We start from the raw sequence: 12,559 nt of genomic DNA, 5'->3' as shown, positions 1-12,559 counted from the left end.
CATAAGGCTTTTGCTGTGTATGGTTTTATGTTATGATCCATGGTAAATATTTAACTACACAACCATCTGCATAGTAATGAAATTCTACTTTGGTAGCCTAGACCTTTCTTCCAACTGGTTTTAATCTTAGAATCACATCAAAAGATTTTATTATCTATATACTTTTATCACATGAAAAATTAAGGTTATGATTTTAACTCTAAGGTAAATTTCATTAGCTTGTCTTTGGCATTAGAATGTGAAATTCTTGGAGTTCCCACTGTGGCTCAGTGTGTTAAGAACCTGACATAGTATTAGTGAGGATGTGGGTTCAGTCTCTGGCCTTGCTCAGTGGGCTAAGGATCCGGTGTTGTCACAAGCTGTGGCTTAGGTTGTATGTGTGACTTGGATCCGGTGTTGCTATGGCTGTGGCATAGGCCTGCAGCTGCAGCTCCGATTGGACCCCTAGCCAAGGAACTTGCATATGCTGCAGGTGTGGCCTTAAAAAAAATAGTGAAATTCTTCCAAGATAATGCAAGGTGTTGGAGTTCCCTAGTGGCTCAGTGGGTTAAGGATCTGGCATTGTCACTGCTATGGTGTGGGTTCTATCGCTGGCCTGGGAACTCCCACATACCATGGGCACCCGCCCCCCACCCACTAAAAGAAAACTCAAGTTGTTAATGATGAACCCACTGAAAGTCAATGGTGGTGTCAATGCATAAACTGCAGACTTTTTCCTATATACCAGGTCCTCTTGGTCAGGTGTATATTCATAGTGAAACAATAGCATTTGGGAGTAGGAATGGAAGGTGATGTAGGCCTTGTTTTTAGATGCCTTCAAATGAAATCAGTGACAGCTTTGGTCTCTTTCTTACACTCTGGTGCGGGGCCCGGATAGATCTCCCTACATGGGTCCTTGGTGTAAGGGAAAACTGCAAAGGACATGGATGGATTAGATCACAATCTGCCCCCCTTCAGTAGAGCCCTTACCTCTTTTGATGTAGATTCACAAAATGTTTGTAGCATTTAAGTCTCCCAGGCTTACAGGGCTGCCTCAATGTCCTGGGTATCACAGTCACTGCAGACTCACTTTGTATATATAACTGAGAGTATAATAGACTTAGCCCACTTGATATTCTTATTCTTAGCATTGTTTATTTTCCTTCCATTTCCAAGAGTCATAGGAATAACACATCAGCAGCAACCCAGGGCCTGGAGCCAGGTCTGATTCAACCCCAGTTCTAACTCTCTGAAGACTGGTGTAAATTACCTTCTTTGAACCTGAGTTTATTCAACCTGTTTCAGTAGGGCAGCTTTCACCCAGAGATATATGCTATTACCATATTCATTATGGTAGAATAGAATTAGATGCTAAGGTGGTATTTTCTTTTTTTTTTTTTTTTTTTTTGTCTTTTGTCTTTTTGTTGTTGTTGTTGCTGTTGTTGCTATTTCTTGGGCCGCTCCCGAGGCATATGGAGGTTCCCAGGCTAGGGGTTGAATCGGAGCTGTAGCCACCGGCCTACGCCAGAGCCACAGCAACGCGGGATCCGAGCCGCGTCTGCAACCTACACCACAGCTCACGGCAACGCCGGATGGTTAACCCACTGAGCAAGGGCAGGGACCGAACCCGCAACCTCATGGTTCCTAGTCGGATTCGTTAACCACTGCGCCACGACGGGAACTCCTAAGGTGGCATTTTCAACAAAGTTAGATAAGCAATAAATTTATGAGTTGGGGTAATGATAATTTCTCCTTGAATATATGTGATATGATAAAGTTGTGTAGCAACTGCGGTATCATCTAATAAGGCCTCTGCTTATCGTTGTTTTTCCATTAAACTTTTTCATTTTCTTCGCTCCAGATGTGTCTTTTCACTAAACTTTTACAGAACTACTTAGTTGTTGGTTCTAACCACTGCTATTTTTCAAATTTTATCAGGTCAGGAAGAGGAGGGACCTGAGATTTCTATTCAGATTTTCTGAATTTCTAGATTGTATATGATTTTTAGCAAGCCAAATGTATTAAGAGATGGTTTGATAAATAATCTTACCTCCTAATTACTCCTATGAAAAAATTCATAATACTTCTATCGTAGTGATGCTTTCATTTTTTATTTTTACTTTATTTAAAAATAATTTTTTTTTTTTTTTTTTTTTGCTTTTTAGGGCTGCACCTGTGGCATTTGGGAGTTCCCAGGCTAGGGGTCGAATCAGAGCTACAGCTGGTGGCCTATGCCACAGCCACAGCTACACGGGATCCAAGTCATGTCTATGACCTACACCACACACAGCTCATGGCAACGCTGGATTCCCGACCTACTGAACAAGGCCAGGGATTGAACCCACATCCTCATGTATACTAGTTGGATTTGTTTCTGCTGTGCCACAATGAACTCCCTCTTTAATTTTTTAGATTAGAAAATTAACACTTAGGGAATACCTATCTTTACTAAAAGAAGTAGATAGTTTGAACTCTGTGTTTAAACACTGTAGCTATTTTCCTTGAGATCTAGTCAGCTACTTAACAGTTATATGAGACATTAAAGTTCCTGTTGAAGTCAGTTCCGATGCATTTGGAGTTTTGTTTCTTAGAATGATTTTTTTCTCCACATGTGACTCCGCAGAATTGAATGATGGAAGTGTTTATGCAAGATCAGTTTGCATTTTTCAATTTTATTACTTCAGATTTTCTCTGCAAGTGTCTATAGCTTTATTTGAAATTTATCTAGTTAAACTGAGGCCCATTATCATGAAGAAAAAATATTTTTCTTATAATATTTTCAGAAACATTGCTTTTATATTAATATTCTAAGGCTTTGAAAAAAATTCAGTTTGTTTTAAAAGCTGTTGATTCTCAGTACTAGAAAATAATCAGTGATGTTCTGAAATTACCTATAATTTGAATTTTAGCTTCATAACATCTTTTACCATTTATAGATTCAAATATAATATAGCTCAAATTGTGACCATTAGAGCATGATTTTTAGAAAAGAATTTTTTTGTGGTAGTATCCATCTAATATTTCAAAATTACTCTTATTTAGTAACAGTAGGGCATAAAATATTATCTTAAAAGACAGATATCTGTGTCACTTTTATTTATTTCTGATAGCTATCCACCTCAGATTCTGTCCCAAGTTGATGGAATATAATGACTTTTGTTTTGAAGTCAGTATGTTCATGTCTCTAAATAACTTTTATTTTTAGCTAGAATATACTTTTGCTATATCATATAACATTCAATTCCTTTATAATTACTGCTTTTTTATTTTTCCGCATTACTAGCTTCAACAACAAAAATTTCATATTATTTCAAGGAGTTCTATATAACATGAAAATCATGCTTTCCTTACTCTGAAACTAAGTTAAAAAATAGTTTTCTGAGTTAGAATTAACTGGTTAATCAGACCTTAAACTTAATGCATAACAATCAATGTGCATTAAAGTCAGTAAATAATGTATTATCTAAATTCAGAGCAGTACCTGTGTCCATAACCAAATATATCCATCCACATTTTTTTTTTTTTTTTTGTCTTTTTGCTATTTCTTTGGGCCGCTCCCGTGGCATATGGAGGTTCCTAGGCTAGGGGTCGAATTGGAGCTGTAGCCACTGGCCTATGCCAGAGCCACAGCAACGTGGGATCCGAGCCGCGTCTGCAACCTACACCACAGCTCATGGCAACGCCGGATCGTTAACCCACTGAGCAGGGGCAGGGACCGAACCCGCAACCTCATGGTTCCTAGTCGGATTCGTTAACCACTGCGCCACGACGGGAACTCCTCCATCCACATTTAACACAGGAAGAACATAAAAGTTCTTTTGGTTCAGAAGTTTGGTCATAATTTTGTTTTTAACCATAAGTTTTGGTTTCCTGTAGGGGTAGGAAAATTTAAGTGGTTGGTATAAAGTTTAGTTACCATGTGGAAAGCTGTAGTTATAACTTCAATGATTATCATTCCTTAAGTCATTTACTCAAGGTTACATGTTTAAACATATATCCCCTAAACTGCATAAAGATAAATGACCCATATAGATAAAAGAAAAAAAGTGAGTCTTATTCAGACTAGTGAAATTAATTGAACTGAATATTCTTTAAAGGATCATTTAATTATTAAGACTTGTAGCATTCCAAATGTAGCATTCAATTTAAGTTTCATGGGAAGAATGGAGGCTATGTTAAAACTTAGTACAACAATTGGTAAACAAGTATAGCTTGTTCTAAATGAATTCTTTACCTCACATCTTTAGGTAAATATAGATTGAGTTTGTATGTATAGGAATATGTGAATGTTGTGAGGCATTTGTGAATTAATTATAAATAGAATTAAAGAAAAAACAAATGCTATTAAACAATGAGAGTGTTTAGGTTGACCAAATTTTTATTTTCTCACACTGGATTGAAATTTCTCTAATTTCCTGAGCTTCCCATTTTTACCTAAAATCTCTCATTATTCTTGGACAGTCTCTTCCAGGCATATCGTAATGGAGCCAAGATATTTCTTGAAGCCCTATCTTGTGTATTCCTTTATGGCTTGAATAAACAGAGCTCTTGACCCTCAGGTAGAAGAACTAAAATAGCTGCAGGGATTTATCAGTTCCACTGGCAGACTCATTCCTAGTGAAAGTATCCTTGCCCTGAAAGTGGTCGTGATGCATATTCCAATGACATGTTGTATGCAAAAGCTGGCAGAAAAGAGAAAGTTAAAAGATAGTAGGAATCAGAATACAATAGAAGTAGAGAGGAGCAACAAAATTATAAGCTGGATTTACTTTTTAAAAAAGTGAGTTATTTTTCACTCAGAAAATTTAGGTATGAAAATTCCAATTGTGTGTGTAGCCAATTAAATTTCTAAACAGGAACTAAAATTCTGTGCTTTGTGTTCATTGAAGAAAAGCCAAGTTTGTAGGTTGTAATATAAAGATAGTTTCAGATTTTCCATACTTAACTATATGAAAAACCATATTATAAAGTATATATATTTTAGTTTTACAAACTGTCTGCTGGAGTTCAAGAAGTTTGAAGGAAGGTGTCAATTTTATAAAAGCCTCAACGATGAGTAAAACCCAGAGCATTTATTTCCTGACAGCACCGAGTGTGGGCCCTTCTAGTTAACTGGATCTGTGCTCATTTGTAAAGGGGTGTTGCCACTCAGCAAAGTGCTGGAGACATGGCAGCCAAAGAATTGTGTGTGAATGTTCCAATTGACTTAGCTGATAGACAAACCACTGGCAGGATGCTGGCGAGAACCATTCTCGTGCATGAATGCCAGAGTCCATAAAAATAGCCTTTCTTTTTTCATCCCTTTCCCAATCTTTTAAAAAAATGTTGAGATATTGTTTTACATGAACTCACACATTGATCCCTTGTTGTCCAATAACTCATTCATAGTCTCAAAGCAATCCTTTTGGCTGTCTCCTGTTGAATGAGTTAACTGTGTGTGCACATATTATTCTCAGGGAGGATCATGACACATATCTTTAAAATACGTAATTCATAATCTATTTCATAGTATATTTTTCAGAAATTTCAGAGTTGCTTTTAGGCATTAAAAATCACAGTATATTGTTTTTCTTATTTTATTGCTAACATCCCTTGGCCTGAGAAATAGATTATAAAGTTGCTTTTATTTGTCATTTCCTTTTGTTTTTCTTCATAAACACAAGGTTTAGCCTAGAGTGGAAAAGATTTTGTAGTTGTTTTTGCAGTAGGGAGGAGGAATATTGGATGGACATTTGAAGGGCTGTCATTTTGAAGAGAATTTAGATTTGTTTTGGGTGGTTGAAGAGAATCAATGGATGGGAATCCAGGGTAAGGAAGGGCGTCTCAGTTATTAAGGATATGCTTTAGGGAGCACTGTCTTTGGATGTACAAAAATCTACTGGCAGTTGAATGGCAGTTGTCAGCTCTGTCATAGAAAGGAATTCCCTATTATTAACATGGAGTTGAAATGCCTTACTTACCGTCCTGGGATCCTATGATTACGTGATTCTTAAATTTCTTTCCTTCCTGACACTTACTCATCAGTTTCACAGAATTTTTTTTTGTCTCTCTCTCTCTCTCTCTTTTTTTTTTTAAGGGCCACACCAAGCCATATGGAGGTTCCCAGGCTAGGGGCTGAATCCCAGCTGTAGCCATCAGCCTACACCACAGCCACAGCAATACAGGATCCAAGCCACATCTGCAACATACAGCACAGCTCATGGCAACTCCAGATCCTTAATCTACTGAGCGAGGCCAGGGGTCAACCTGTGTTCTCATGGATACTAGTCAGATTTATTTCTGCTGAGCGGTGACAGGAACTGCAGTTTCACTGAATTTTAATAGACAGAAAACTGAATTATACGCCAGGGACATCATAAATTCTTGTAATAAAGATATGGTTTAAGAACATGTCTGGATTTGTCCACTATGTCTGTCAAGTAGTTTATTCAGGGACTTTCTTGTTTCCATCTAAAACCAGCTGCCTCTTCTATTTTTGAATGGATGTCTAGAGCTTATGTTTGTTTGTTTTTTTTAAATAGATTTTATTATCTAAAATTTAACTAGTTGGGCCAAAGAATAACTTTTAAATTCGTATTTTCAACAATAATAAATAGTTCTTGAATTATTTTTACCTTGAGTACATATAGTGGATTATCTTCAACAGTAGTTCCAATTTTAATGTGAGAGACCATTTTATTTTAGGATGCTGATGTACCATTTTTTCAGTCCAAGCAACAATCCTAAGAACAAAACCAATTTTGAGGGATTAGAATAAAAGAAAACTAAATGACAACAAATGTTGAGAGTAACTTTTTTCTTTTTTAATTTTATTTCTGATTTTTATTGAGATATAGCTGATTTACAATCTTAGTAACATTTTTCTTTTTGGAGGTATAGGCATTTTATACTATACCTTGTCCCAGTTATTGTATTTTTCAGAGCCGTGTCTGCCTGGAATATCTTTTTAACATCAAACTGTTTCTCAACCTCTTCTGGTACATCTTGAATCAAGATTCTGTTTGACAGGGGGATGATAAAATGCACATTTACCAGAGAAAGAAAAACAGTTGTCTTTCATTTGTAGAAATTCTCTCTTCCCTCATCTCCGTCTTAGATCAAGTTTGCTCTGTTTCTTCATTATTCTCTAACCATCTCTCTTAGACATGTCATGTGCCTGGCTTCAGATATTCCCATTTATCTAGAACTGTGCTCTTCTTGCTGATTGACTGATCTTAGTTTAGAGGAAGGACATAAATGAGGTATATTTCTAATTAGAGTTTATTTAGCACATGAGACCAAGTATTGCTCATGAATATTGATTCCCATTAACATCAATGACAAGCATGTTATTATGCATATTATATCTAACTCACTATATGCTTGGCTTTTGCCTTATGATGACTCTGGGATTTCTGAGAAAAAAATATGACAACAAGTTTGGAATCAGGTGGGGCATGTTACGCTAAAACATATGAAATCTGAGAAGTTTGGAAATTATATTTTGTGTCATCGCTGCAGACATCATTAATTGTTTTAAGGTCAAAGGAGTGCATGTGGCTTTTGCTTCAACTGCATTAATAGAAGTAGAGGAATCAGGCAAAAGAGAGATTTTATGGTCTCAGAGGTTGATTTGTAACATAAGGCAGTATTAATTAGTCACAGGAAGCTAGTATCTAAGAATATTTTTAGGCTTACACATATCAATTTAGCTCTTGTGATAACAGCAGAAAAAGAAAATTGTATGAGCTGAAATACAACCTTTCCACAAATGCAGCTGCATGAGGACATCAGAATGGTGCCAGATTGTTGCTGATAGGGACTAGAAATTAAGCCTAAAGCTGGAAATTAAGAACTCGGCCAGATGTTATTTTCATGAACCCTTCCACTAACCAGCAGCCAGGTTTAAGCAAATGAAACCAAATTACTTTCTCTCAAATATTATTTTAACACTCCAAGATTTGCTTAATTTGTTAAAAATGTTCCTAAATATAGGTGAAAAGATAAATAATTATCCCTGAGAATTTATTTATATAAATGGATAATGTTTATTGAGTCTTTCTTGTGTGCCAGGCATTCTGTTCAGCATGATATTTACATTTTATCATTTAATCTTTATATCAGCCCTATTAATTGGATATCATTATAACTTACATTTTTTAGAGGTTAGATTTCCAACATTGTCACAACTGGCAAAATACAGAAGTTGGGAATTGAACCTAGAGATGTCTGACTTCAGAACTCTAGTTATGAACCATTATACAACAGTGCCTCCATCACAAAGAGTGAAATCCTGGGTATTGTCTTCAGACCTATAGTCTTAGTCTCGTGAGTCTTGTGCAGATTTTGCTGATTTGTCCCACTCTCCCGGAAGCCTAAGTCCCAAGATCAGGGGGCAGGTAAGTTCAGAGAAGAGGCAAAATTAATTTTATTTTGAAATTTCAAGGCTTGTCTCCTTCTGAGGCTTTTACAGAATAATGAAAAAGAATGGAGATTGCTTTGGCAATTTGTGGTCTTTTGTGAGTCCATATAAATTTTAGGATTTTATACTTAATTCTATGAAAAATGTGACAGGTATTTTGATAGGGATGGCATTAAATCTGTAGATTGCTTTGGATAATATTGCCATTTTAACAATATTATTCTTCCAATTCAAGAGCATGGGATTTGCATCATCTTTGGTTTCCTTCATCGGTATTTTATGATCTCCAGGTTGTAGTTTTCTTTTACCTCCTTTATTAAACTTATTAACAGGTATTTTATTCTTTTTGATGCAATTTTAAATGGAATTTTAAAAACTTTTTCTTTCTGATAGTCATTATTAATGTATAGGAAAGCTAAAGATTTCTGTATATTAATCTTGTATCCTGCAACTTTGCTGAATTCATTTATTCTAATAGTTTTGGGGTAGAGACTTTAGGGTTTTCTATATAAAATATCATGTCATGTGCAAGCAATGATAATTTTACCTCTTCCCCTCCAATTTGGATAACTTTTACTTCTTATTCTTATCTGATTGCTGTGGCTAGGACTCCTAATACTATATTATTACTTTATTATTATTTTTAAATTTCTTAAAAAATTTTTAGTTTATTTTTTTATTACTCAATGAATTTATTACATTTATAGTTGTGCAATGATCATCACAATCCAGTTTTAAATATAATAGCAATACTATGTTAAATAGAAGTGGAAAGAGTGGGCATCTGTGTCTTTTTCCTCAGTTTACAGGAAAGGCTTTAAGTTTTTCACCATTGAGTATGATGTTAACTAGGGTTTGTAATAAATGGCTTGTTACACTGAGATATATTCCCTCTGTACCCACTTCGATGAGAGGTTTTTTTTTTTAATCATGAATGCATATTGAATTTTGTCAAATGCTTTTTCTGCATCTACTTAGATGATCATGTGATTTTTATTCTTCTTTTTGTTAATGTGGTGTATCACATTGACTGATTTGTGAATAATGAACCATCTTTGTGTCCCTGGAATACATCCCACTGGATCATGGAGCATGATCCTTTTTATATAATGTTGGAATTTGTTAGCTTGGAGGTATCACTCTCTCTGACTTCAGACTGTACTACAAAATGATGGCAATCAAACAGCATGTTTTTGGCCCAAAAGTGGGCACATATATCCATGGAACAGAATAAAGAGCCCAAGAATAAATACTAGCATCTCTAGTCATTAATCTGTGACAAGAGTCAAGAATGTGCAATAGAGAAAAGCTTCTTCAGTAAGCGATGCTGGGAAAACTAGACAGCTACATGTAAAATAATGAGATTAGAATATTTCCTCATACTCTATACAAAAATAAACTCAAAATGAGATAATGACCTAAGTTTAAGACCTGAAAATATAAGACTCCTAGAAGAGAATATAGGAACAATACTCTTTGACATAAATTGTAACACTGTTTTTTGGATCTGTCTCCTAAGGCAAAAGAAATAAAGGCAAAACTAAACAAATGGTACCTAATTAAATTTAAAACCTTTTGCATAGCAAAGGAAACCATAGAAAAACAAAAATACAACTCACTGGGAGAAAATATTTGCAAATGATGTGATTGACAAGGGTTTAATATCCAAAATATATAAACAGCTCATACAAGTCAATATGAAAAAAAAATCAAAAAGTGGGCAGAAGAACTGAATAGACATTTTCCCAAAGAAGACATATGGGTAACTAACACGCACATGAAAAGATGCTGAAAATTGGTAGTTATTAGAGAAAAGCAAATAAAAGCAACAATAGATATCACCTCATGCCTGTCAGAATGGCTATTATCAAAAAGTGTATAAATAGCAAATGTTGACAAGGATGTGGAAAAAAGAAAATCTTTGTACACTGGGAGTGTGAATTGATGCAGCACTATAAAAAATAGTATGGAGGTTCCTCAAAAAACTGAAAATAAAATTACCATAGGATCTGGCAATTGCACTCCTCTGTATGTATCCAGAAAAAATGAAAAAGCTAATTTGAAAAGATACATGGCACCTGAATATTCAGTAGCAGCACCATTTACAATAGCCAAGGTATAGAAGTGTCTTAAGTGTTCATCAACAGACACATGGATAAAGATGTGGTGTATATATGTATACAACAAAATATTACTGAGCCATAAAAAAGAATGAAATTCTGTCATTTGCGGCAGTGTGGATGGGCCTAGATAATATGCCCAGTGAAATAAGCAGAGAAAGACAAATAATATGTGATATCACTTATTCAAAAAAACCAAATAAATATATATAAAACAGATCAATTTATATATATATGTAAATATATAAACAGACACAGATTTAAACAAAGTAGTGGTTACTCATGGCAAGAGGGGAGTGAAGAAGGGAAAGATAGGGGTATGGGATTAAGAGATGCAAACTAGTGTGTATAAGAATAAACAACAAGGATATATTGTATAGCACAGGGAATTATAATTATTATTTTGTAGTAACTTTTAATAGAATATAATTGTTAAAAATACTGAATCACTATGCTACATACTTGAAACTAATATAATACTGTAGCTCAATTATACTTCAATTAAAAATAAAGAAGGAAGGAGTTCCCATCATGGCTCAGTGGTTATCAAACCTGACCAGTATCTATGAGGATGTGGTTGGATCCCTGGCCTTGCTCAGTGGGTTAAGGATCCAGCGCTGCCATAGGCTGTGGTGTAGGTCACAGATGCTGCTCGGATCCTGCATTGCTGTGGCTGTGGCGTAGGCCAGTGGCTGCAGCTCCAATTCGACCCTTCGACCCCTAGGCTGGGAACCTCCATATGCTGTGGGAGTGGTCCTAAGAAGACAAAAAAAAAAAAAAAAAAAAGAAGGAATATAGAACATATATAGTGTATATGACTGCTGTGGGCGTGTGTGTGTGTATGTGTGTGTGTGTGTGCACACGCAGTGCGGAAGGATGTTTCAGGGAGGCAGAATCATTGTTATGGTGCCTTGTATACTGATCCAGTCTGTCTTCTCCCTTGCCCACATTCCTGTAGGACCCGGGCTGCTTAAAATCTAATTTCAGGTATCCACAATATCTCATTTGTCTCCACTAATTCCCTAATTGGGTTATCTTATATCAAACTTGGCACTTACTAACATGGATTTCCTAACATTTGAGGCACACTACTGTGTTGGATAATAAACGTCAAGGTGCTAATTTATTCCTTAGGAGGGAAAGGGTGCATCTGATGATAGTCTCTAGTTATCCTCTGTTGCAGTGTGCATGCATGTGTGTGCACACACATTCTTGTGAGCACACTGTAAGTGCTCTTTCTTCGACTTACATTGATAAAAGTAGTAAAGGAACCTGGCAAGGAACAATTTTATGGTCTCAGCCAGGCTTTGTGAAGCCTCAATGAAACATCGTTTTAAAGATAAAGAAAATGAAATGGAGAGAAGTTAAATATATTGCCAATGTTAAATACCTAATGCATGGTTTAAATGGGACTAGACTCAGACACTCTCACCCAAGAGTACACATTTTTTTCTACCACACTCTTCTGCTTTCTACAGTGACCAATATTTTGTTGACATTTATAGTAGATATTAACCTACCTGTTTTATTCTTGGGTAAGGAATATGTAAAAATATGGAACAGAAGGAAAAATGAATAGGATGAAACATTAGAATGATTTATTTGATTAAAAATACTTATAGGACCATGTACATCCTTAGAATATGAATTTTTATCAGACAATATTATTAGGTAATTAGACATTAATATGAACTGTTGATGATGAGTTTGGTGTAGGTCTCTTCTGCATTTCTCACATAATCCACATAATTATGTGGATCTTAATAAGATTTTACTAAATTGAATCATTTGAGTTTTACTATTAACAGTTGCTTTCTGAATGATCTTTCCTTTACAATGCTTTATTTTCTAATTTTAACTTTTTTCTTTTTTTTTGCTTTTTTGTGCCACCCCTCTGGCATATGGAGGTTCCAAGGCTAGGGGTCAAATTGGAGCTACAGCTGCCAGCCTACACCACAGCCACAGCAATGCCGGATCCTTAACCCACTGAGTGAGGCCAGGGATCGAACCCACAACCTCATGGTTCCTAGTCAGATTTGTTTCTGCTGTGCCAAGTTGG

General features: G+C 35.7%; 1 protein-coding gene and 1 long non-coding RNA gene across 5 annotated transcripts in view; one reads left to right on the top strand and one right to left on the bottom strand.

The window, feature by feature from the left end:
• The window catches only part of LOC106505379 (uncharacterized), a 916,097-nt gene that overhangs the window by 38,282 nt on the left and 865,256 nt on the right, over window positions 1-12,559 (top strand). The window lies entirely within an intron of this gene.
• Window positions 1-12,559, bottom strand: part of CPA3 (carboxypeptidase A3) — a 35,699-nt gene that overhangs the window by 16,023 nt on the left and 7,117 nt on the right. The window contains 11 exon segments of the mRNA XM_084989965.1: window positions 725-804; window positions 807-911; window positions 2,505-2,594; window positions 3,331-3,337; window positions 3,756-3,849; window positions 5,191-5,280; window positions 5,936-5,940; window positions 6,588-6,659; window positions 6,662-6,701; window positions 6,870-6,924; window positions 6,927-6,976. Of these exon segments, the coding sequence (XP_084846091.1) occupies window positions 725-804; window positions 807-911; window positions 2,505-2,594; window positions 3,331-3,337; window positions 3,756-3,849; window positions 5,191-5,280; window positions 5,936-5,940; window positions 6,588-6,659; window positions 6,662-6,701; window positions 6,870-6,924; window positions 6,927-6,976 (688 nt within the window).

This window comes from Sus scrofa, chromosome 13 (assembly GCF_054392235.1).
Source record: "Sus scrofa isolate SSC_HxYL_T2T_F1_AM1 chromosome 13, Sscrofa_HxYL_maternal_Yorkshire_Landrace_v2.0, whole genome shotgun sequence".
In the NCBI taxonomy this organism is placed as follows: Eukaryota; Metazoa; Chordata; class Mammalia; order Artiodactyla; family Suidae; genus Sus; species Sus scrofa.
This window is presented reverse-complemented; position numbering and strand designations above follow the sequence as displayed.